This window comes from Erpetoichthys calabaricus, chromosome 3 (genome assembly GCF_900747795.2).
Source record: "Erpetoichthys calabaricus chromosome 3, fErpCal1.3, whole genome shotgun sequence".
Taxonomy (NCBI): domain Eukaryota; kingdom Metazoa; phylum Chordata; class Cladistia; order Polypteriformes; family Polypteridae; genus Erpetoichthys; species Erpetoichthys calabaricus.
In genome coordinates, this window is record NC_041396.2 from 299,060,327 (window position 1) to 299,086,617 (window position 26,291).

Below are 26,291 nucleotides of genomic sequence, written 5' to 3' on the forward strand. Positions count from 1 at the left end.
TGAGGCCCCACATTATCCCCTGTAAAGGAAAAGCAATCAACCCAAAGCCGTATATATGTGTTCTCCTGAAGCACAACCTTCAGTATGGCGCACATCCAATTCTAGGCCATGCTGCAAACTCAAGCAGGGGGCTCTTCTTTAATTAACTCCTATAAAAGTTACAAATCTGGACTTCTCTTGCTCTACGTTTCTAATAAAGAGTTCATGAAGCGACTTAAAGCCACTGCTTTGTGGCAGGACATGGAACCGCAATCACAAAGTACCTTCTCACTGCAGTGCCGACCCGCGTTTTTCAGCAGTGGTCCACCTCCATGATGGGAGGGAGTGGAGGGGGTGCAAGAAGGATCTGAAGCAGTGTACCCCATGATGTCCATCTTTGCTGGTTCATGGCTTTTGATTTCTATTTTATTATTTTGTATTTCTTCACACCTGTACACATAAACCCTGTCGCCATTGTAAGGAAGTGTCCTCTCTGCACAAATCAGAGCTGCAGGAAGAGGAAGTGGCTGTCAGTGCGCCCCCTCCAGGGCGGCGGTAGGCTCTTTGCAGAGTGGGCCTTCCTTCCAGGGAGATGCTGAAGCCAACTCACCAAGGTCTTCGTCGGAGTCTCCGGTCCGGCTAGGAAGCCTGTGCAAGAGAACAAGCAGCCATTTAGGATCTTCGGCTATTACTAACCAGCAATGTCTCCTAACTTCAGCTTATGAAAGAGGATCAAGCAGTGTCAAAAGACCGAAAGGCCTGCTAGCCTGGGGGGGTAACACTAATTATTTATGGAGGGAAACCTGCTGTGTTTATAGGTGACGTATTGTCTTTCTACCTGGGCTTCTTGATTTACTTATCTACATGGGAGAACTGTAATGAAATACGGATGGTGCTCATCATGAAACGTACCATCGTTCCACACTAATGGGACATAATGAATAATTAGTAGAGTGCAACATAAAAGCGGTCACCATAAATGAATCTCATATGGCATCTGTACCAGCTGAAGACACTTCACAGAGTGAATAAAAGCACCATAATGGACCAACTATAGTTGAGTAACGATAGAGAATGAGGCCTCGGCAAACGTCATCAATTCCACTTAGGATCATTGGGGGGTCCTAGTAGCAATAGGTGCAAGACTGGAGCAGACCCTAAATTGGGTGTAGTGCCCACACACATACAGTGCATCCAGAAAGTATTCACAGCACATCACTTTTTCCACATTTTGTTATATTACAGCCTTATTCCAAAATGGAATAAATTCACTTTTTTCCTCAGAATTCTACACACAACACCCCATAATGACAACGTGAAAAACGTTTACTTGAGATTTTTGCAAATTTATTAAAAATAAAAAAAAACTGAGAAATTCTATGTCCAAAAGTATTCACAGCCTTTGCTCAATACTTTGTCGATGCCCCTTTGGCAGCAATTTCAGCCTCAAGTCTTGTTGAATATGATGCCACAAGCTTGGCACACCTATCCTTGGCCAGTTTCGCCCATTCCTCTTTGCAGCACCTCTCAAGCTCCATCAGGTTGGATGGGAAGCGTCGGTGCACAGCCATTTTAAGATCTCTCCAGAGATGTTCAATCGGATTCAAGTCTGGGCTCTGGCTGGGCCACTCAAGGACATTCACAGAGTTGTCCTGAAGCCACTCCTTTGATATCTTGGCTGTGTGCTTAGGGTCGTTGTCCTGCTGAAAGATGAACCGTCGCCCCAGTCTGAGGTCAAGAGCGCTCTGGAGCAGGTTTTCATCCAGGATGTCTCTGTACATTGCTGCAGTCATCTTTCCCTTTATCCTGACTAGTCTCCCAGTCCCTGCCGCTGAAAAACATCCCCACAGCATGATGCTGCCACCACCATGCTTCACTGTAGGGATGGTGCCAGGTTTCCTCCAAACGTGGTGCCTGGCATTCGCACCAAGGAGTTCAATCTTTGTCTCATCAGACCAGAGAATTTTCTTTCTCATGGTCTAAGAGTCCTTCAGGTGCCTTTTGGCAAACTCCAGGCAGGCTGCCATTTGCCTTTTACTAAGGAGTGGCTTCCGTCTGGCCATTCTACCATACAGGCCTGATTGGTGGATTGCTACAGAGATGGTTGTCCTTCTGGAAGGTTCTCCTCTCTCCACAGAGGACTTCTGGAGCTCTGACAGAGTGACCATCAGGTTCTTGACCACCTCCCTGACTAAGGCGCTTCTCCCCCGATCGCTCAGTTTAGATGGCCGGCCAGTTCTAGGAAGAGTCCTGGTGGTTTCGAACTTCTTCCACTTACAGATGATGGAGGCCACTGTGCTCATTGGGACCTTCAAAGCAGCAGAAATTTTTCTGTAACCTTCCCCAGATTTGTGCCTCGAGACAATCCTGTCTCGGAGGTCTACAGACAGTTCCTTTGACTTCATGCTTGGTTTGTGCTCTGACATGAACTGTCAACTGTCGGACCTTATATAGACAGGTGTGTGCCTTTCCAAATCCTGTCCAATCAACTGAATTTACCACAGGTGGACTCCAATGAAGCTGCAGAAACATCTCAAGGATGATCAGGGGAAACAGGATGACACCTGAGCTCAATTTTGAGCTTCATGGCAAAGGCTGTGAATACTTATGTACATGTGCTTTCTCAATGTTTTTATTTTTAATAAATTTGCAAAAACCTCAAGTAAACTTTTTTCACGTTGTCAATGTATGTATGTCTGTATGTTCCAGCATCACTTCCAACTGGCTGGAGTGATTTTGATGACACTTGGTACACGTTTCTTATTGGTTGACTAAAAATACTGTAGAGTGAAATCATCCCTAACTCACCCCCTTCTGGGTAGTGTGGGGGGGTGATCTTGCGGTCTTGTATGCATGTTATCCTCCAGTTGACACTCGGAACGACCACCAGAGGGCGAACTGGAGTTGATGACAGCATTCTTTATATTTGAGCGCCACCGCACCCCTGTTGCTTTTGAAATTAACTATTTTTGGGACTCATCCTGTTTTTGTGACTCCAACAGCCATATATATATATATATATATATATATATATTATATATATATATATATATATATATATATATATATATATATATATATATATATATATATATATATCTTATATATAAATGTCTACGTGTGGAAGTGTGTGTCTCTGTCCGGCCTGGCCGGGAGAGGTAGAGTCTGAATAAGGGCTCCAGCTCCGAGGATACGCAAACAAGGCCAACACACCGGCAAAACAAAACCTCCAAAGAAAGACAGTCACTTAGCTGCTAATGCACAAACGATGCAAGCACATCGGTGTGGACACTTTTTGTGACTGAAGACAGAGAAGAAAATTAAAATTAGTCAAAACCTTTTATTAATACATACCAGGCAAGGGTAAAATGTCAGAGAAACACAGTCCTAGGACACCGCGCTTCATCTGCCTCGAGCGCAGATGTCCTTGTTCTTTTATACCTTTCTAATCTCCTGATCGTTGACCACGTAAGCAAAAAATAGCATGGGTGAGGCCAGTATCCTTTCGTCAGACCTTTCGTATGCGTCAAACTGCTTGGGTCAAGTCTCCATCACCTTAAGCAACCCGTTGAGATATGAGTATGACTAGACGGTCAACAGGAAACTCGCCCTCCCGTTATAAAATAAAAAATGTTCGGAAATCCCCCGGTGCTTACCCCAGTCTGGAAGTGTGCAAGCTCTGTCTGGAAATCCGTTCAGTCACCGTGGATGTAGCAAAGAGGAGACCAGGGGCTCCTCACGCAAGAACTGTTTCAGGACAGGGCAGTCCTAACTTTTGCCGGAGCTGCATGCTCTGCTGCCGGAGCTCAAGTTAGCGGCAGTCCGCTGGTAAGGCGGATCACTGAAATGGTCTCGCCGGAGGAGTCGACCGGCCGTCTCTTGCCCCACGTTGGGCGCCAAAAACTGTGGACACTTTTTGTGACTGAAGACAGAGAAGAAAATTAAAATTAGTCAAAACCTTTTATTAATACATACCAGGCAAGGGTAAAATGTCAGAGAAACACAGTCCTAGGACACCGCGCTTCATCTGCCTCGAGCGCAGATGTCCTTGTTCTTTTATACCTTTCTAATCTCCTGATCGTTGACCACGTAAGCAAAAAATAGCATCCTGACTCATTGTACTTTTCCAATTTTGTAAAGTCATTACCCTAAAGGTATATTTTCTTGTCACACACATCATCAAAAGAAACTTCCAGAAAGTATACATGCTTTTTGTCACGCACGCCAAACACAAACAAGTTTCATCACTCTGTCCTATTTTCTATACACACATTCATTTTGTTCAATTACATCTTTTTATGTTTTCACATCGGCAACACGAATCCTCCTAGGAGAAAGATGCCCAGAGTAGTTCTGATGATTTCAATACTTTCTAGGATCCTATGCTTTTAACAGCACAGGCTTTCACAGTTAGTATATTATATATATACTAGACATTAAGCCCGTTACAATAACGGGCGCTAGAATAGTAGTGCATAAACATTAGTAGGAGCAATCTATATTAAATGGCAAAGGATCGTCTATTTTCTGTTACAGTAATACTGGCTTGTATGTGGCTGTAATATGCGTCACTGTATTGTGTGCCTTTAATTTTCTCTCACAGTAATACGTCTCTCCAGCAAGTATTTTAATCTGTGATGGCGTGCAGCTGATTATTGTATGTATGGCGTCTCCCCAGCAACAGATTTTATATGCGCAAAATTAAATCTTCTTTTAAAAGTCATCCTATTGTAATATCATGAAAATTCGTATATTTAGGAAAACACTTTACACTTTACCGGGCCAAGTTTGTTAATCGCAAATCTGACATCCTCAGGGTGAACACTTGCACAACAACAAACACTAATCCCACCTCTTTTGGGAAGCTGGTCTCCGCGTCTCAGTACCCGATTGGATTTTTCGTGCGTTATGTTTTAGGTTTTACCTCATTTACTGAAATCCGATTGGATTGGCTGCGCGATATTTTATAGGTCCCGCCCTCTCTGTCTTGTGTGATGCGTCAGGCGGCCTTTGAAGCATCGCACTGTGCCCCGCGCATGCACACTTCACCAGAAGACACACACGGACACATGGACGCACACAGGGATTTTATTAAAGAGGATATATATATGGTCACACACGCGTGTTTAGGGGACAACTAAAGGGCTTGAGTACATGTAATTCCATGTCGGACCAGGGGGTGGCGAAGTGCACTAATTCTCTCTCTCGACCATTCGAGGGAAATCCAGCCCGGCTCTGGGGCAGCCAACCACATCACTTCTGGTTCCCGTCCTGATGACATCACTTCCCTTACTGACCTTTAAAGCCGCAATCTTGTTGATACTAAAGCAGTTCTGTTTTGTACTCAGTCGTGTGAACATGTCTGTCATATTGAATCAGTTTTGCAGCTGGGAAAAATTATATGGGTGGCTGCCCCAAACCTCCACAATGTCTTATGGTCATTCTTGTCACAATATATATATCTATATATATATATATATATAAAATAATATATATATATATATAAAATAATATATATATATATATATATATATATATATATATATATAAAAGCCAAATACCACTGACTCATTCATCAGGAAATCTCCCGAACCATGAGGACTTGGGACTTGAAATTTGGAATGTAGGTTAGTTACTCTTTCAGCACCACTGCGCCACAAAGAAGTTGCCTTACAAAGCAAGCATTGGGATTTACAGTTGTGTTCAGAATACAAGTGCATCTCAATAAATTAGAATATCATTGAACAGTTAATTTATTTCAGTAATTCAAAAAGTGAAACTCAAATATTATATAGATTCATTAAACACAGAGTGATATATTCCAAGCGTTTATTTATTTTCGTATTGCTGATTATGGCCTACAGGTAATAAATAAAAAATCAAAATTCTGTATCTCAGAAGATTTGAATATTACATAAGAGAGAGAGAGGTTAGGAGCAGGGCACTGATATGGACAAACCAACTCTGGATCCCAGATTAGGACCAGAGTGCAGCCATGTAACAGGTGACACCTCAGCACCACACTAGTTCAGATGGAATGGAACCAGTGGGAGGTTTTTTATGGTGGTTGGAGAGCCAATTCTGCCACCAACCTACAGGTTTTTCCCTGCAGGTTGGAGTGCCCACATGCAGATTAACGTCATACTCAGGATGGAGTAATTGCAGGTTAAGGGGCCCAACTAAGTACAGTCACTTTTGGCGTTTACGGGATTCAAACCAGCAACCTGCCGATTACCAGTGCAGATCCCTACCTCAGAGCCACCACTCTGCCCCTTACATAAGATCAATAAAAAGACAAAAGATTTTGAATACAGAAATGTTGGCCTACTGAAAAGTCTGCCCATGTAGGCAGTTAATACTTGGTTGGGGCTCCTTTGGCATGAATGACTGCATCAATGTGGTGTGGCATGGAGGTGATCAGTCTGTGGCACTGCTGAGGTGTTATGGAAGCCCAGGATGCTTAGATCGCGGCCTTCACCTGTCTGCATGGTTGGCTCTGGTGTCTCTCATCTTCCATCGATTCTCTATGGGTTTTAGATCAGGCGAGTTTGCTGGCCAATCAAGGCCAGTGATACACACCATGGTCATTAAAGCAGGTATTGGCCAGTGCTGTGCAAGTTCACACCTCCCAAGAACGAGCTTCAAGTTCAGTTCACACAGATTGAAATGAATACACTCATGTTCATAGGTCACCATTTCAATTTTGAACTATAGTTCATTTTGTATTCTTTAAATAATAGAATAAATGAATAAAGAGAATAAATGACCCATGAGTTTACTTTTTTCAGTTTTGCATGCCTTATATTAGGCCATTACAGTGTTCTTGAATAAAATAAAATAATTATGAAGACTTTTTTATTTAAATACACTTTATTGAGTTATACCCCGCAACAAACACGTATAACCATATATGCTAATATCCTCCCGTTCAAAGAAGAAATTAAATAGATGCAAATATACATATAAATTACCGCTCCGACTTCAACTGCGTACAAATGGTGACTCTGGTGAACTAACCTATTACACCTATAAAATTCAAGTCACATATTGCATGTCCAACGGGAGTAAATGTAAAGTGGCCTTGCGAAATCCAACATTTTCCTAAAAGCGAAAGTGGAGCTTCACCGCAAGCTCATGTCGGCGGGGTTTCAGCTTAAGCACAAGCAGGCAGACACAGACAGTGCCTATTTGATTTTATGTTATTTTTTTCCCGAATACAAATAAATGACAAAACATTCGTGCAAAATAAATATTTGTAAAAATCCACTATTTGTGCTTATCTGAATGCTGTATTCAGATTCGGCTCCACTCCTACATTACAGGGTAAGGCAAAATGTTTAATTGGGACCAAAACCAGATCTAGAATGTCACCTAAAACTGAACGAGCTCACGTTCAAGTTCTTCACTTGTAAATATGTTATGTGAAGTTTACCGCTCTTAGAAAAATTAGCTTGTTCAATGAAGGTGCTCTTTTGAACTCGTTCATGCACAACACTGGGTATTTGTACTTTTGGAAGTGTGGGCAGGTGCCAAGTCCTCCTGAAAAATGAAATCAACATCTCCATAAAGCTCGTCAGCAGAGGTGCACATAAAGTGCTCTAAAGTGTCCTAGTAGATGGCTGGCTGCGCTGACTTTGGACTTGATAAATAAAACTCTGTGGACCAACACCAGCAGATGACATGGCTTCCCAAATCATCACTGACTGTGGAAACTCCACACTGGACCTCAAACAACTTGGATTCTGTGCCTCTCCACTCTTCCTTGATTTCCAAATGAAATGCAAAATTGACTTTCATCTGAAAAGAGGACTTTGGACCACTGAGCTGTTAACAGTCCAGTCTGTTTTCTCCTTAGCCCAGATGAGACACTTCTGACGTTGTCTCTGGTTGACACCAGGAATGCTGTGACAGTTGTAGCCCACGTCCCTGATACACACATCTGTGTGTGGTGGCTCTTGAAGCACTAACTCCAGCCGCAGTCCACTCCATGTTAATTTCCTCCAAATTCTTCACAATCCTCTCCAGGCTGCGCTTATCCCTGTTGCTTGTGCTCTTTTTTTCTGCTCTCACATTTCTCCTTCCACTCCACTTTCCATTAATCTGCTTGGACACAGCACTCTGTGAACAGCCAGCTTCTTTAGCAGTGACCTTTGGTGGCTTCTCCTTCTTGTGGAGTGAGGGTCTCAATGACTGTCTTCTGGACAACTGTCAAGTTAGCAGTCTGATTGTGTGGTCTACTAAACCAGAGTGAGAGGCCATTTCAAGGGTCAGGACCCCTTTGCCGGTGTTTTGGGTTAATTAGCAGAGTGGAGTGGGACACCGTCAGTCTACAATATTGAACTTTGTCACACTATTCTAACTTTCTGAGATACTAAATTTTGGGATTTTATTAGCTATAAGCCAAAATCAGCAAAATGAAAAGAAAGGAATGCTTGAAATATATCACTCTGTGTGTAATGAATCTTTATAATATAGGAGTTGCACTTTTTGAATTGAATTACTGAAATAAATTAACTTTTCAATGATATTCTAATTTATTGAGATGCACTTGTATTCTGAACACAACTGTAAATCCCAATGCTTGCTTTGTAAGGCAACTTCTTCTTCTGCCCAGAATGACAGACGCTATGTTTCAATCCCCGCTGCTCTCTGCAGTGTGACATGTTAGCATGCAGTGATAACAGGGGCTCCTCGACAAGTCACATGGAATCCGACTCCTCGCCTCGTGAGCTGCCTGATGTGGTAGATCTCATTCTATAATAAGCCTGGCTGCCAGCTCTGCAATGTTCTTTGTGTTGACGTCCGCCAAGAAAGGCTTCCTGTAAACTCTTGAGTGAACGACAGAGTATGTGCTGACAGTTCTCATAATGAACGGTTGTTTGATTTCCAACACTGCTGACCAAAAGAGCACCGTGAAATTATTATATAGAGCACAGACTGCAAGGTGTTATATAAAATACATCTTGAGCTGTAGACACTGAAACTAACAGAACCTTATCTTCATTCATTCACAGTCTCATTCCTGTTCTTCTAGTGCAGGGTCTGATGCCTATCCTGGACGTTTTTGGCATAAGACAGGAACTGAGCACCAAAATGGCACCAGTCACAGAGCGTGCCCACTCATATAGAGCCAACTTAGAACTGCCCAATAACCTAAAATGCATGTAGGACTAAGAGAAAAATCTACAGGGATACGGATAGAACATCCAGATGGGTGGGTGCTAGGACAGAGCTCTGAATGCTGGGCCCATGTGATGGCTGCGCTATTCATGGCTCCACTATTCTGCATCACTGTCACCTACAACCTCAGTTGATTTACTGTAAATTGGAAATCTTAAGACAATATATCTTAGATAGATAGATAGATAGATAGATAGATAGATAGATAGATAGATAGATAGATAGATAGATAGATAGATAGATAGATAGATAGATAGGTGTAAGGCACTATATAATAGATAGATATGAAAGGCGCTATATACCGTGGGTATAGAAAAGACTCCCCCTTTCAAAATATTCCCATTTTTTTTGCCTTACAGCCTTAAATGAAACAGAAATATTTCTTCTCAGCTTTACTTACTCAATGCAACATACAACATCCAAGTGAAAGATATCACAGCTACAGTTCAGAAGAATTATAAAAAGTCAAAAACAAGAAATACTGAGATTAATAAAGGTTCACCCCCCCCCATGTCAATGTCATTTTGTTGAAGCACCTTTTGCCTTGAGTCTGTTGGGATTCTTCTCTATCAGCATTGCACATCTAGATTAAGCCCACGCAATATTTGCCCCCTACTCTTCTTTACAGTTTAATTGTTCCAGTTTGGTCAAATTGGATGGTGAGTGTTGGCGGTCTGCTATCTTCAAATCTTTCCACAGATTTTCAATGGGATTTACGTCTGGGCTCTGACTGGCCACACCAGGACATTCACTTTTTTCTCCTTCAGCCACTGTGTGGTCAATTTTGCTGTGTGCTTCAGGTCGTTGTCATGTTGAAAGGTGAACATTCTGCCCATCGTCAACTTTCAGGCAGATGGTATCAGGTTTTCCTAAAGACTTTGACAGTATTTTGCCCCATCCATTTTTCCTTCTACCCTAACGAGAGCCCCAGGCTCCTCACAACAGGATGCTGCCACCTCCATGCTTTACTGTAGGTATGGTGTGTTGTGGATGGTGAGCTGCATTGGTGTACCGTTTGGTATTGAGGCCAAATAGTTTGATTTTGGTCTCATCTGACCATAAGAACTTTTTCCACTTGGCATCAGAATCTTCAAGGTGCATTCTGGCAAAGCTCAAATGAGCCTTAACGTGGCCTTTCTTGAGAAGTGCGACCCTCCTGAACAAGCCACAATTGTGCAGCGCTTGTGAAATTGTTTTCACATGCACACAATGACCACTCTTTGCCATAAAATCCTGTAACTCCTTCAACGTGGCCATTGGCCTCTTGGTAGCCTCTCTTACCAGTTTCCTCCTTGCTCTTCCATCCAGTTTGAAGGGACAGCCGGATCCTTAGAGGGTCCTAGTAGTACCAGACACTCTCCACTTCTTTATTATGGGCTTTACTGTGCTCCTTGGGATTGATAAAGCCTTTGAGATTTTTTTGTCTCCATCTCCTGCCTTATGTCCGTCCACAACTCTATCCCGGAGATCTTTTCAAAGTGGCTTGCCACCCATAGTCAGTTGTTTGCTGTCAGTTACACTACCAAGCAAGGCAATGAATACTCCAGGAACAGCTTCACTAATCACAATTGAGCACAAGTGGAAGGAAGCCAGTAACCATGGTCTGCAATGGAAATGGTGGGCACTTGCACCTGATTGAGTTTGGGGGGGGGGGGTCCTTTATTAACCTCAGTATTTCTTGTTTTTGATTTTTTATAATTCTTCTGAACTATAGCTGTGAGATCTTTCACTTGGATGTCATAGATTGCATTGAGTAAGTAAAAGTGAAAAAAAAACTGGGTTTGCATGTTTTCATTTAAGGCTGTAAAAGCAAAAAAATAGGAATATTTTGAAAAGGGGAATTCTTTTCTATACCCACTCAGACAGACAGACAGATAGATAGATAAGGCACTATATGACAGACAGACAGACAGGCAGGCAGGCAGGCAGGCAGGCAGGCAGGCAGGCAGACAGACAGACAGACAGACAGACAGACAGATAGATAGATGTAAAAGGTACTATACGATAGATAGATAGCGGGTACAGCTTGAACGCAGATAACGGTCCCTCTTGTCCGGACCCTTGGCTTGATTGCTAACATTCTGGAGCCAGCATGTGTCGCACTTGCTCCACCACGCCTCGGACTGACAAATACAAGGCATGAGCCCACCCAGGGGAATCAGATTGGCTTTAATATAAAGACAGAAAGGCAGCTTGAGATCAAACATCAAGTCCGCCGTGCTCTGCCACTTAGGCTCATTTTCATATTTATTTTGGCTTTATGAAATTGGAGATGTTGAGCAAAGTTATTCCAACAGAGAAAATAAAGTGACAACAGAAAGAGAAGGAATGAGGGAGCGGGAGAGCGGAGAAAAAAGGGAGACGGCAGGAGACTCTAATGATGCTGAAAATTGATTCGGAAGCTGTCTGACGCGGCCGTATATCACGCACTCCCCCTCTATGTCATTTTAACTGCTGCCAACCATAAAAGTCATCCACACTCCCACTTAGATCTTCGCCCGCTTTTATTTATTCATGTCATTTTTTTCCTTTTGCTGTTCTAAAAATAAAAATAAAAAATAAAAAAAAAATTGACAAAAGGATGCCTTCCCCCATCCACTGTTTCCCATAAGTTGGTCACTGAGCCTCCACTAACTTAGCTGGCAAACTTCAAGTTAGCCAACTGCCCAACACTTGCCACAGGGTGGCACTGGTAGGGAATGCCAGCTGTAGTTCTCATCTTAGAGACAAGAGGACAACTTCACAGTTCAACTTACACCCACCGGTGTCTGCCGAGTCCCCAAATAGCTACAGAGTAGCAGTTGTGACATTACCAATTAACCCAGATTACGGTGTTTCCACACCCATATAGACCCCATCTTACCTGATTATGGAGCAAGTCGTCTCAGACAGCTGTGCAGCAGTCTCGCCCCCAGAGCTGGGCACCTTGGACACCAAGCCCTCTTTGTCTCCACTGGAATCCTGGTGGGGAAAAAAGTGTGAGAGGGAGATAATCAGAGAAGTCACTTATGGGCACTCCAAAGCATCGCGTGGTGCAGATTCCTCTGAAATGTGCTTTAGATCAGTGAAAATGCCCCAAAATTAAACAATTCTGTCCATCAAAGCAGATGGTTAGGGGGAGAAGGACTATCATTATATGACAGACAGATAAACTTCATTAGCCAAGTACATCTACATACAGTGCAACCGGAAAGTATTCACAGCGCGTCACTTTTTCCACATTTTGTTATGTTACTACTGCCTTATTCCAAAATGGATTAAATTCATTGTTTTCTTCAGAATTCTACACACAATACCCCATAATGACAACGTGAAAAAAGTTTACTTGAGGTTTTTGCAAATTTATGAAAAATAAAAAAACTGAGAAATCCCATGTCCATAAGTATTCACAGCCTTTGCTCAATACTTTGTCGATGCACCTTTGACAGCAATTACAGCTTCAAGTCTTGTTGAATATGATGCCACAAGCTTGGCACACCTATCCTTGGCCAGTTTCGCCCATTCCTCTTTGCAGCACCTCTCAAGCTCCATCAGGTTGGATGGGAAGCGTCGATGCACAGCCATTTTAAGATCTCTCCGGAGATGTTCAATCGGATTCAAGTCTGGGCTCTGGTTGGGCCACTCAAGGACATTCACAGAGTTGTCCTGAAGCCACTCCTTTGATATCTTGGCTGTGTGCTTAGGGTCGTTGTCCTGCTGAAAGATGAACCGTCGCCCCAGTCTGAGGTCAAGAGAGCTCTGGAGCAGGTTTTCATCCAGGATGTCTCTGTACATTGCTGCAGTCATCTTTCCCTTTATCCTGACTAGTCTCCCAGTCCCACAGCATGATGCTGCCACCATCATGCTTCACTGTAGGGATGGTATTGGCCTGGTGATGAGCGGTGCCTGGTTTCCTCCAAACGTGAGTTCAATCTTTGTCTCATCAGACGAGAGAATTTTGTTTCTCATGGTCTGAGAGTCCTTCAGGTGCCTTTTGGCAAACTCCAAGCGGGCTGCCATGTGCCTTTTACTAAGGAGTGGCTACCATCTGACCACTCTAACATACAGGCCTGATTGGTGGATTGCTGCAGAGATGGTTGTCATTCTGGAAGGTTCTCCTCTCTCCACAGAGGACCTCTGGAGCTCTGACAGAGTGACCATCAGGTTCTTGGTCACCTCCCTGACTAAGGCCAATCTCCCACGATCGCTCAGTTTAGATGGCCGGCCAGCTCTAGGAAGAATCCTGGTGGTTTCGAACTTCTTCCACTTATGGATGATGGAGGCCACTGTGCTCATTGGGACCTTCAAAGCAGCAGAAATTTTTCTGTAACCTTCCCCAGATTTGTGCCTCGAGACAATCCTGTCTCGGAGGTCTACAGACAATTCCTTTGACTTCATGCTTGGTTTGTGCTCTGACATGAACTGTCAACTGTGGGACCTTATATAGACAGGTGTGTGCCTTTCCAAATCATGTCCAACCAACTGAATTTACCACAGGTGGACTCTAATTAAGCTGCAGAAACATCTCAAGGATGATCAGGGAAAACAGGATGCACCTGAGCTCAATTTCGAGCTTCACGGAAAAGGCTGTGAATACTTATGGACATGTGCTTTCTCAATTTTTTTATTTTTAATAAATTTGTAAAAACCCCAAGTAAACTTTTTTCACGTTGTCATTATGGGGTGTTGTGTTTAGAATTCTGAGGAAAAAAATGAATTTAATCCATTTTGGAATAAGGCTGTAACATAACAAAATGTGGAAAAAGTGATGCGCTGTGAATACTTTCCGGATGCACTGTATATTGGGCTGAATTGATGAGACATTATTTAGGAAGACACACGTGTACCTGTGTAAAGAAGGTCAGCAATTCACAATACATGTTAGAAGAAGGAACTCCTTGTAGACTCCTGCGATCAAATTGTTTTGAGTCATACATTAGGTCAAGGGGATCAAAACCATTTCCAAAGCTTTGAGTGTTCCAAGGAGCACAGTGATTTCAGTAATTGTTAAATGGAAGATTGTATCCTTATGTTGCCTCCTCACAGAATTCCAGCATGTTGGTATAACATGACCTCCCTCATCTGAGCCCATGCTGATTGTTCAGTAAAACTGCTGTTCTTGCCATGTGTTGCTCAATCTTATTCTTAGCAATTCCTTCCATTAATTTTCCGGTGATGCACGTTAAGCTTACTGGCCTATCTATAGCTGCTTTGATCTGCCCAGTCACCCTTTTTATATAATGGGATAATATTTGCCAATTTCTCCAGTGCATAGTGACTTCCTAAAAATATGCATCAAGGGTTTATATCTGAACTCACTAACCTTCTTAAGAACTTGAGGGATAATATGATCTGGTCCTGGTGATTTGTTTGATTTCAGCCTATTTAATCTGAGCACCTCTTCTCTCTCTACAATTTCCAAATCCTTTAGCACCTCCTTAGTAGTTCCTGTTACTGCTGGGAGGTTATCCACTTCCTCACATGTGAAGACCTCAGAAAAACACGAGTTTAGAGGATCTGCTCTTTCACTGTCTGTATTTTTTACATCTCTAATCCAGCAAACAGTTATCGCCATTATGGAATCAAATCAGACACAAAAAGAGCATGAGAAAAAATGCAAAAATATTCACAGCATTATAAATACAGCCCAGTTACAAAAAAATACACATTGCAAGATTCTGCGTGAATAAAAACCTCAAACAGATGCCAACTATCATGGTAATATTTTGGCCCCTGCTCGCCAACCTACAGGCTAGCTCTTTGCGGTTCTGCTGCTCACGTATGGGGATGCGGAGATTTTAATTCTTATGTCAAGTGTTACATTTGCATCAATGCAATGTACAACTGTCTGTGATTGAATTTCATTTCTTTCTCTCTATTATATAAAACGACTTTTTCGAATGTTTGGCTCCGAGATTTGTTAATTGTCTTTGCAAAAGCTATTCTAACATTAAACTGTAAACGTTTTAATACAAATGGCATATCAAGATCTTCTTTGTTGTCTAATGTTATCCCTTAACATGACATAACGGTAATTTGGCTGGTGGAAGACCAGATGGTGTTAATGGTTGTAGATATTCTTTGGGACATCGTAAGTCATTGTTTTTATCTTTCACATGATCACCATCAACTGTTTCAGCGTAGTCTATTCATACGCATTTAACCAATTTGCCGTGTAACCGATCGATATTTTTGGCATAAATTCGTTTGACTTTAGCATTTCTCGGTGCTAGGATTGCCCATGTACTCATTTTTTCTGTTGATACCCTTCGTGATGAAATTCATCATTAAGATTTGGACATAATATGTCTTGTTTAATTGGGAGCTCTTCTTCTTCTTTCAGCTACTCCCGTTAGGGACTTAAAGTGAGGAAAACGTTAAAATTTACAAGAGCTGAGAGTGCAGGAACTGTGTCTGACAAAAGCATTCACATAAATGAGAGGTGAGAGGACCGTGGGCGTGGTTGAATATGATTGATAGGATGGCTTGACTTGAAAAAATCTCATGGCAATATTCTCGCCTCGTGGAACTTGAAAAAATCTTTTCCAAAAAGTCTTGTCTCCTAAAAAGTCTCATCACGTCGAAAGAATTTTTTTTATATAATAGAGAGAAATAAATTGTTAAAAACCAAAGGTAGCATCAGATCATAACACAAGACACTCTCCATAAATAAGGTGACATGACAGAGCCCAGGTGACCAAGTAGATTCCTTCCTCTGCCAATTACTGGGTCGTCTCTCCCCAGGAGATTTTGCCCACCTGAGCTCACCATGTGCCCCTGAGTTTGTGCCCCATCAGCAGTCATTTACAGTTGCCACAAACAAATGACTATTGCAAGTAATGTCACCACCCCGCTGCCCCGAGTGCACCTCTCACCGACTCCCATTTTGGGTCCTGCCTCTCGTTGTTGGATTGAGAGGTGGAGATTGCGGTGGGCTGGCTGATGACCACACCTCCTTGGGGCATCCTGCTGGGTAGAGGTGGCGGTGCGCAGAAAGACCCCTTTTCGATTGTCAGGTTGTAAGGCCTCCTCTGGCAAGTAGGCCGAACATCTTCAGGTAACTCATCCTCAGAGTCTGTAGTAGTGGGAGAATTTGGTCGGGCTGGAAAGGAAAAATTAGAAATATTAGAGCTGATAGGTAGGAAGGAAAAACAAGATAAAAAAAATTGGGAGTGGTCTCCTCTGCACTTTCTCGTATACTCAGATATGGGGATGGATATTTGAGGAGTAAACCGCAAGACAATGATTATACTTTTATATTATGTACATTAAAGAACCATCAACAACAAATCAAATCAAATTAATAATATATTGAACAATTATTATTAAAGTAAAGTTGAATAAATCGGACTCTGCAGCTACATGAATAAAAGTTAAAGTACCACTTCCGGTTAACAGAAATAGCCCAACGGTTGACAGAAATCTACGTTTTGTATCTAATACTCATATGCAAAATTTGGTTGATCTAAGAGAAAGTGTATTCAAGTTATCATGTTTACATACTGTTATAGACGACTGGGGATCTTGCCCCACCGGGACGCCCTGAGAAGGGAAGGACCAGGAGAGAGGCAACATTTTCCCCGGGACGAAGAGGGCAGCCCCCCTGGACTGCATGGGGGCCACGGAGCTTGGAAGCTCAATCCTGTGGAGGCCCATGGTTCAGGGGCTATGGACTGCAGCACTTCCGCCACACCAGAAAGTGCTGCTGGAACAGGAACTAGGTACACTCGGAGTGCTTCCGGGTGCCCATGCAGCACTTCCGCCACACCAGAAAGTGCTGCAGGATGGTCATCAGGGAGCACCTGGAGCACAATCGGGTGCATTATATAAGGGGCCGCCTCACTACATTCAGGGTGCCAGAGTCGGGAGGCAGAGGACGGAGCTTGCAAAGAAGGAGTGGAGGCGTCAGAAGAAAGAGTAATAGTAAAAGATTGTGAGCATTGTGAGGTTTGTGCATTGCATTGTGTTGTGCTGAGGACTAGAAAGCAAAATGTGTGCGTTTGGGACATTCTGAGTCCGTCTCTGTCTGTGTTCCGGGCATCTTCCACAATACACACATAGACAGACAGACACACAGACATAATTCCAAAATTGGTATTTTCAGACTCAGAGCCCTGTCTAAAACGTTGCAATTCAGCAAAATCTCGAAATGGAATTTTTGGTGGATTTCAGTACTGGAGGTCTGAAATGTTGAGATTAATCAAAATCTCAACATCGAATTTTTTGATGATTACAATACTTTCCCTATACTTTGCATACGAGAAAGTAAAAATAACAGAAAAATGTAAGATTTGGGATATTCTGCTCACTGGCACAGCTGGACTCAACTTCGCTCCATTTGGAATCGGCCATCTTCTCCAGCCTCTGCTCAAGCTTCCTCATGTAGTCGAACAGCTCCTGGAAATGGACAGAGAGAGAGACACATGGTGTCAAAGAGTAAGCAGGCAACAGTGACATTCTCAAGACTGAATGACTCATTATAAAGCTCCTTTCACATTTATTAATTAGTGCCCACAGTAAACACACTGGTTAATCTCAATGAAATGTAGAAAACATAGGAAGCGAATGACATTGACTAACTCATAACAATGGCGTATGTCAAGGTGAGGGATATATTAGAAGCAGCTGACATTAGAGACTCAAGGTTGATGTGTTGAAAGCAGAAGCTATGAGCAGATATAAAGACCTAAGTGGCTTTCATTAGGGCTAAATCTTCATGGACAGAGGACTGGGTCAGAGAATTTCAGAAATGGCAAGGCATGTGGGCATGTGGGTGTGCTTCCAGGCAGCCTTGGTGAGTACCTACTGAAGGTGGTCCAGGAAAAGAGAAACTACAAACCGCCTATAGGGTGTTGGACGGCCAGTTCTAAACAAAAACTATCCCATGTAGCATGAACCAATAGAAGAGCTACTGTGGCAGAAATCACAGATCATTTTAATGATGCTTACAAGAGTACAAAGTGTCACAACTGTTAGATTTCATATTTTTTGGAGGGTCCCCAACAGACAAGGCCACCTGCCCATCACTGCAAGGAACTGCTCTCAGCCCTGTAAAGGCTGAGGCAACCCACAGTCCCTTGCGGTTCATTCAAATGCAATGTCAATGTCAGTTTATTTATAGAGCACATTTAAAACAACTTCAGTAATGCCTAGCCAAAGTGCTTTACATTAAAACATACAATAAACATTAGAATAAAAAAAAAAAAATTAAAGTAAAACAGAATGCAACCAGCAGTAAATTGAAAACAAACAAATGACTAAGAGGAGGAAACCATCAGTATCACTGAAGGTCACGGAAAGCTAGAGAGTAGAAATGAGTCTCCAGTCCAGTTTTAAACAGTTCAATTGAAGGAATGTAATAAGGTAAAGAAATCCGCAGATGAGGCGCAGCAGCTGCAAAAAGCTCTGTCCCCCTTAGTTTTGCACTTAGTACAAGGGACAACAAGAGATAGCTGACTAGTAGATCTAAGCTCTCTGGGAGGCTGGTGTAGAACACACAATTCAGATAAATAGGTGGGAGCAGACTCATGAAGTGTTTTAAAAACTAGCAGCAAAATTTTAAAATCAATTCTAAAGCTAACTAGCAGCCAGTGCAAGGAGGTTAAAATTGGACATACAGAGGTAAACTTTTTTGCCCCAACTAAAAAACAAGCAGCAGCATTCTAAACCAACTGCAACCTGCACATCAAGGATTTACTGATCCCAGAATACGAGTTACAGTAATCAAGCCAAGAAACGAAAAAGCAGGAGTAACTTTCCCAAGATCCGTAGGAGATTAAAAAAAAAGGTTAAAAGACGAAGCTAGAAAAAGCAACTCTTGACCACATAATTAATCTGTTTCTCAAAAGAGACGTTACTGTCAAACATAACCCCAAGATTCCAAACTTGAGGTTTGAAAAAATCCATGAAAGATCTAAGAAGTTCAAAACCAATTTGAGCTTTAGCTGCAGGACCAACTAGCTATCAGCACTTCCATTTTATTTTGATTGAGATCAAGAAAACTGTCAGCTATCTAGAATCTTAGTTCTAAAATCTTAGTTCATTGTTTACACATGTCTTAAACAACTATTATCATAAATTGATAATTTACAGTGCATCCAGAAAGTATTCACAGCGCATCACTTTTTCCACCTTTTGTTATGTTACAGCCTTATTCCAAAATGGATTAAAATCATTTTTTTCCTCAGAATTCTGCACACAACACCCCATAATGACAACGTGAAAAAAGTTTACTTGAGGTTTTCTTATGCTTCGTGATTTGCTGGATTTTTGGCCTCTGTGCTCTGGATTTCGACTGTTTTTTGGATTTCATATCTGGACTTTGTTCACCTTGGATTGCCATTGCTGGCAACTCCTTTTTGTCTTTTAGTGCTCCACAGAGCTTCACTGTTTTTGAAGAATTCCTCTTTTATCTAAAAAGATTACACGTTGCCCTCTGTGACACTAGCCAGGGTTTTTGACAGGACTTCCCCCCAGTGGGATTTTTTGGGATTTTTCAAGATGTACATGCTTTAACTATCAAGCTTCATAATAACAACACACAGTGCATCAAACCCTGCTGCGTATGGGATGGGTGGCTGCAGGATAGCTGAAGGGCCCACACTAAACCCGGTCTACCATCAAAAGCAGATTCGGAGCTGAACTTTGGACCAATGGAAGGAGCTAGTCTGGTCTGCTGAATCCCATTTTTCCTTAGGATCATGTAGATGATTAGGTATGTGTGCATTGTTTACCTAGGTAAGATATGGCACCAGGGTGCACTGGGCCAAAAAGACAAGCTAATGGACAGAATGTGAAGATTTGGCTAATACTCTGCTGGGAAACTCTAGGTCTGTGCATTAATGTGGACATTAACTGGATGTGCAGAACCTACTTAAAGATCACTGCAGAGCAGGCTCACCTCTCCATGGTAACGGTATTCCCCAATGGATGTGGCACCCTTCCGCAAAAAAATGAGGCCTTGAATACTGAATTGTTCAAGAACAGTTTGAGGAACATGATAGAGAGTTCAAGGTGCCGCCCTGGTCCTTCAAATTCGCCAGATCTCAGTCCAATTGAGCATTTGGAATTAGAACATCTGTTGCTAACATCTCAGTGACACATATCACAGAATACCTTCAGAGGTTTGAGGTAGGGGGAACAACAGCATATTAGGCAGGAGGCCATAATGTTTTGGCTCATCAGTTTATATAACGCCCTTTCAAAGCAATTGTTTCATCCCCAGGGCTCTTTGACTGCTGTATACAGGTAGTCATTTAACTTAAAAAGGTAAAAATGGTCTTCGAAAGTCACAAATATTCAGAAACACTGCCAAATTTCCTGCCTGCCAGCATTTATAAAAAATAAAAAGCTTGTAGTATTTGCCACTGGATATTTAATACTGATCCTTGTGTGCTGGCAGCACTGCATGGCTAATTTTGCATGTAAGTAAGTCATGAACTCAGCAACAATCTCAAAACAAGCCTTGAAGGAGCCTTTTCCCTCCCCTCTCCTGCTCATCAGAAAACACTGGACACGCTACGAAATAATAAAAACAAATGATTTTTTACTATTTACAAGAAGTTTCTGTGCACATATACATGGGAAACAAAAGAGAATATTCCCACAATGCCTGGAGCCGTGACTTCAAACAAAGGAACAAGTCAATCCAAACCACGGGTTGACCACACAGCCAATATGTGCCCTAAGATTGGAACTCCGTGAGCATTATAATCTGTATTTTATTTATTTAGTGCTAGTTTATGGCTGTTTAATACAATTTGTTTGTGGTACTCATTCTGTCTGTGTCTTCTGCACTACTTCCTCAGAGCCCAGATTACATACTGGGCCACAATAATCAGGGCAGCATAGTTGGCAGACTTTTCCCTAGCTCTCAGGGACACTTAAAAGACCATTATAATCTACTCAAAACTAGTTCAGTTCCTTCATCCCCACTGACTTCAATGAATTTCATGGAGTTCGGAAACATTTCTGTGAATTTGCTGAACTTCGGGCAAACTGAATTTAGTGGGGTTCACTCCTCACTAATAAGCACATAAAAAGAGGCACACTTTCCACCTGTTAATGTTATTCAATTGCCTTTCTTTCGAACTGTTATCTTATCTGCAATTTTAATAGGACTTTAAGCAAAATGGTAGTCAATGATTCAATGTTAAATGGGTAGGACTGACCAATGAGTAAGGGGGAGGCAGGTCTTCAATTTGAAAAGGTTGTGATTTGAGTGCATCTCCCAAATTGTTCCTGAGAGGATTCTCTGGAAGTGGTTTATTTAGCAACCAGTAAACCCAGATTATCTAAAGAATCGCACATCTAAGAATGGCAATTACTTTCTGTTCCTTCCAATCTATGTAGGGATGTAAGATCATGGAGGGTGCTAGTGTCCTTGGAAAGGTCTCATTTAATGAAAGAGATATATTTGTAGTAAAGCAGTTTTCATTTGGAGCTATGACTCGTTGTAAATACATACACATATATAGATAGACGTCACATTCACTGTGTTTCCCAGTAGACACGATACGTGAGCCTTATTGCGAGTGGCAAAAGTGGCATCTAAACTAATACAGTTAGACGTGTAAACCGTGTTTTCTGATTATCCATTTACACACTAATACTGGCAAGCATTACATAATAATAATTATAATTATTATTATTAACCATTCCTCCCATATACGTAACATTGTGGGGACTGCCTTCATACACCTCTTGCTCACTCAGATCTTGTAATATAAGAGTATTCAGTCTGGCAATATGATGCAGCCTTAGTTTGTGGAAGACAGACACAACTAAAGACATGAGCATACACTGGAGCACCTAAATGCATAGCTTTGCTAGCTTAGCCTGGCTTAGCTAAAGAAACGATTATAGAACGGGATTTTCTAATGGCCAAATATAACCAAAACAATTGTTCAGCCTTACCTATGAAATGTAATCCCCCGGGATTTGGTTTGGAGTGTACAGCAGTTTGTACAATCCCAAGCAGCACATTATTCATTACTTCACTCCGCAGTAGTGCCACTCACAATATGGCGGCGACGTTGGCGTATGATTCTGCTAGTCATGAGGTGTCTAGTTATTCTATGTCAATGTTTAAATATCATGGCATCTTGTTGGCGTACACGATTTACGTCATGTTTAGTTTACAGGTTGTGTTGTTTGGGCGCCACTTACTGACTTTGGAAAGCCGCTGGGTGTGACTGTTGGGCGCTGTGCGAGTGCTCGTTTGGCACGGGTTGCGTCAGGCGTCCGTGTATATATACAACCTTCGTTGTATAGAGGCGTGTCAACCAAGACAGTCTTACAACATCCAGAGCCTTTAGGAACTCCGGGCGTATCTCATCCACCCCCGGGGCCCTGCCACCAAGGAGTTTTTTGACCACCTCGGTGACCTCAGTCCCAGAGATGGGGGAGCCCACCTCTGAGTCCCCAGGCTCTGCTTCCTCATTGGAAGGCATGTTAGTGGGATTGAGGAGGTCTTCGAAGTACTCCCCCCACCAACCCACAACGTCCCGAGTCGAGGTCAGCAGCACACCATCCCCACCATATACAGTGTTGACACTGCACTGCTTCCCCTTCCTGAGACGCCGGATGGTGGACCAGAATCTCCTCGAAGCCGTCCGAAAGTCGTTCTCCATGGCCTCCCCAAACTCCTCCCACGCCCGAGTTTTTGCCTCAGCAACCACCAAAGCCGCATTCCGCTTGGCCTGCCGGTACCTATCAGCTGCCTCCAGGGTCCCACAGGACAAAAGGGACCGGTAGGACTCCTTCTTCAGCTTGACGGCATCCTTCACCGCCGGTGTCCACCAACAGGTTCGGGGATTGCCGCCACGACAGGCACCGACCACCTTACGGCCACAGCTCCGGTCAGCTGCCTCAACAACAGAGACATGGAACATGGCCCATTCGGACTCAATGTCCCCCACCTCCCTCGGGATGTGGTCGAAGTTCTGCCGGAGGTGGGAGTTGAAGCTGCTTCTGACAGGGGGCTCTGCCAGACATTCCCAGCAGACCCTCACAACACGTTTGGGCCTACCAGGCCTGACCGGCATCCTCCCCCACCATCGAAGCCAACTCACCACCAGGTGGTGATCAGTTGACAGCTCCGCCCCTCTCTTCACCCGAGTGTCCAAGACATGTGGCCGCAAGTCCGACGACACGACCACAAAGTCGATCATCGAACTGAGGCCTAGGGTGTCCTGGTGCCGAGTGCACATATGAACACCCCTATGCTTGAACATGGTGTTCGTTATGGACAATCCGTGACGAGCACAGAAGTCCAATAACAAAACGCCACTCGGGTTCAGATCGGGGGGGGCCATTCCTCCCAATCACGCCCTTCCAGGTCTCACTGTCATTGCCCACGTAAGCATTGAAGTCTCCCAGCAGAACGAGGGAGTCCCCAGAAGGTATGCCCTCCAGCACCCCCTCCAGGGACTCCAAAAAGGGTGGGTACTCCGAACTGCTGTACGGTGCATACGCACAAACAACAGTTAGGACCCGTCCCCCCACCCGAAGGCGAAGGGAGGCTACCCTCTCGTCCACCGGGGTAAACCCCAATGTACAGGCTCCAAGTCGGGGGGCAATAAGTATACCCACACCCGCTCGGCGCCTCTCACCGGGGGCAACTCCAGAGTGGTACAGAGTCCAGCCCCTCTCAAGGAGATTGGTTCCAGAGTCCAAGCTGTGCGTCGAGGTGAGTCCGACTATATCTAGCCGGAACCTCTCAACTTCGCGCACAAGCTCAGGTTCCTTCCCCTTCAGAGAGGTGACATTCCATGTCCCAAGAGCCAGCTTCTGTAGCCGAGGATCGGACCGCCAAGGTCCCCGCCTTCGGCCACCACCCAACTCACACTGCACCCGACCTCCTTGGCCCCTCCCATAGGTGGTGAGCCCATGGGAAGGGGGACCCACGTTGCCTCTTCGGGCTGTGCCCGGCCGAGCCCCATGGGTGCAAGCCTGGCCACCAGGCGCTTGCCATCGAGCCCCACCTCCAGGCCTGGCTCCAGAGTGGGGCCCCGGTGACTCGCGTCCGGGCGAGGGAAAACGCCGTCCAAAATTGTTTTCCATCATAGGAGATTCTTTCTGCTTTAGAATAGTCGAAATCGTAAATTTTGAATTGTTGTACTCCACGCTCATACTTTTCAATAATTTCTTTCTTTACTTCTATTTCAATTTTCTGCAAAACTTTCTTCTCACCACTCTTTACTTGCTTAGAAGCCGTGGTTAATTGCAAAAGCACACAAAATACTGTAGAGCACAAAGACTTCACAGGTAAAGCACGCATGTCTGACTGAGAACAACGAATAGGGAGAGGCTGAACACGTGCTTAAATACAGTAATCGGCGCTTACGAACCAGAAGCGAAATGAAATATAGCACAAAGACTTCACAGCGAAAGCACGCATGCACGTATGTGCAAGCACGCACGTCTGACCGAGAACAATGCAACACGTGCGGAAATCTTCAGCGCGCACAAACCGAAAGGGAAACTGGCTTGTTTGTATACCGAGTGTGTGGTCGTGAACCGAGGCAAAAGTTTGGCGAACTTTTTGTTCGTAAACTGAGTTGTACGTGTACCAAGACGTTCGTGAACCGAGGTTCCACTGTATATATGTGCATCCGGCGCCGCCGTGAGTGGCAGCCTTTTCAGCAGCTCCGTGTATGACTGTATATGTATGTGTACTTTTCTACTTTTATTTTTCTATTTTTATTTATTGATCACTCCTACCACTTTATTTTATGTGGATTCCTTCCCTGGACACACTTACTTTTACAACGTGGGCATGGATTTTAACACGCCGAGACTCGCCTATTCAAGTACTCAACTTCGGGCGCTGAGAACAAATGCCAGTGCCGGTGTGGTTCCATATTTACCCGACGAGGTAAGAAGGCGGTATCGTGGCAGCAGAGCCGGCACTAAGCTAAAAAAGAAGTGGCTTGCGAGAAAGTGGCGTTTCAAGCCTTCGGTGCCTTCTGTGATTCTGGGGAATGTAAACTCAATCTCAAATAAGATCGACGAACTGGCTGCACTGGTGAAAAATGTAAGGACCTACAGAGAATGCAGTTTGTTGTGTTTTTGCGAAACCTGGCTAAATAACACCATCCCAGATGCCAACGTGGAGCTACCCGGGTTTAGCACAGTTAGAGCGGACAGAGATGCAAGTACCTGTGGTAAGCACAAAGGAGGAGGACTCGCTCTCTATGTTAATACACGGTGGTGTCACTCTGGACATGTTAACGTCAAAATCTCCACTTGCTGCAGGGATATCGAACTGTTGGCCGTAAGTTTGCGTCCCTACTATTTGCCCAGAGAGTTTGGACATGTCATTGTTGTTATTGTATACATTCCTCCTCGGGCAGACGTGGAGATAGCGAGTGACATCATCCATTCCGCTGTTGCTAAGTTACAAACGCAGCACCCTGAGGCGCTTGTGCTAATCGCTGGAGACTTTAACCATGTGACGCTGGACAAAACATTACCTGCATTCTCCCAGTATGTGCACTGTAACACCCGGGGAAATAAGACTATTGATTTACTTTATGCAAACGTTAAAGATGCATACAGCGCCACCCCGCTGCCTGCGCTTGGGAAAGGAGATCATAACCTGGTTCTGCTTCAGCCTCACTATAAACCAAAAGTTAGAGTCCTACCTGTAACCACACGATCATTCAGGAAGTGGACTCCGGAGGCTGAGAATACTCTGAGAGAATGTTTTGGAACTACAGACTGGGATATCCTGCAGGGATCTCATAGTGAGAACATTGAGGAAGTTGTTGACTGCACTACTGACTACATCAACTTCTGTATGGACATTGTAGTTCCAGTAAGAACAGTACGCTGCTATGCTAACAACAAGCCATGGATTACAAGTGACATCAAGGGCCATTTGAATCAGAAGAAAAGGGCTTTTAAAGACGGTGATCAGCATGAGCTCAAGCGCGTGCAGAAGGAACTCCGAGTCCAACTCAGGGCGGCGAAGGAGCAGTACAGGAGAAAGCTGGAGCAGAAGTTGCAGAATAACAGCATGAAGGAAGTGTGGGATGGGATGAAGATCATCACTGGCTGCAGCTCGAAGCGGGGTACCACCATTGAGAGAGACGTGAAGAGAGCAAACCAAATGAACAACTTTTTTAACAGGTTTGACCACCCTAACCCAC

At 43.6% G+C, this 26,291-nt stretch overlaps 1 protein-coding gene and 1 long non-coding RNA gene across 4 annotated transcripts in view; both read right to left on the bottom strand.

Moving 5' to 3' along the window:
- Positions 1-26,291, bottom strand: part of LOC127527205 (uncharacterized) — a 201,450-nt gene that overhangs the window by 108,982 nt on the left and 66,177 nt on the right. The gene's annotated exons all lie outside the window — the stretch shown is intronic.
- calcoco1a (calcium binding and coiled-coil domain 1a) overlaps positions 384-26,291 on the bottom strand; it is a 100,071-nt gene continuing 74,163 nt past the window's right edge. For 2 of the 3 annotated variants that reach the window (XM_028798580.2, XM_028798579.2), the window contains 4 exons: positions 17,448-17,535; positions 16,014-16,240; positions 12,023-12,120; positions 384-627 (listed from right to left, as the gene is read on the bottom strand). In XM_028798580.2, coding sequence (XP_028654413.1) covers positions 510-627; positions 12,023-12,120; positions 16,014-16,240; positions 17,448-17,535 — 531 coding nt within the window. In that variant the 3' untranslated portion in view covers positions 384-509. Of the gene's footprint in view, positions 628-11,390; positions 11,699-12,022; positions 12,121-16,013; positions 16,241-17,447; positions 17,536-26,291 lie in introns of those variants that run through there. The other variant, XM_051925061.1, reaches the window with a different exon arrangement.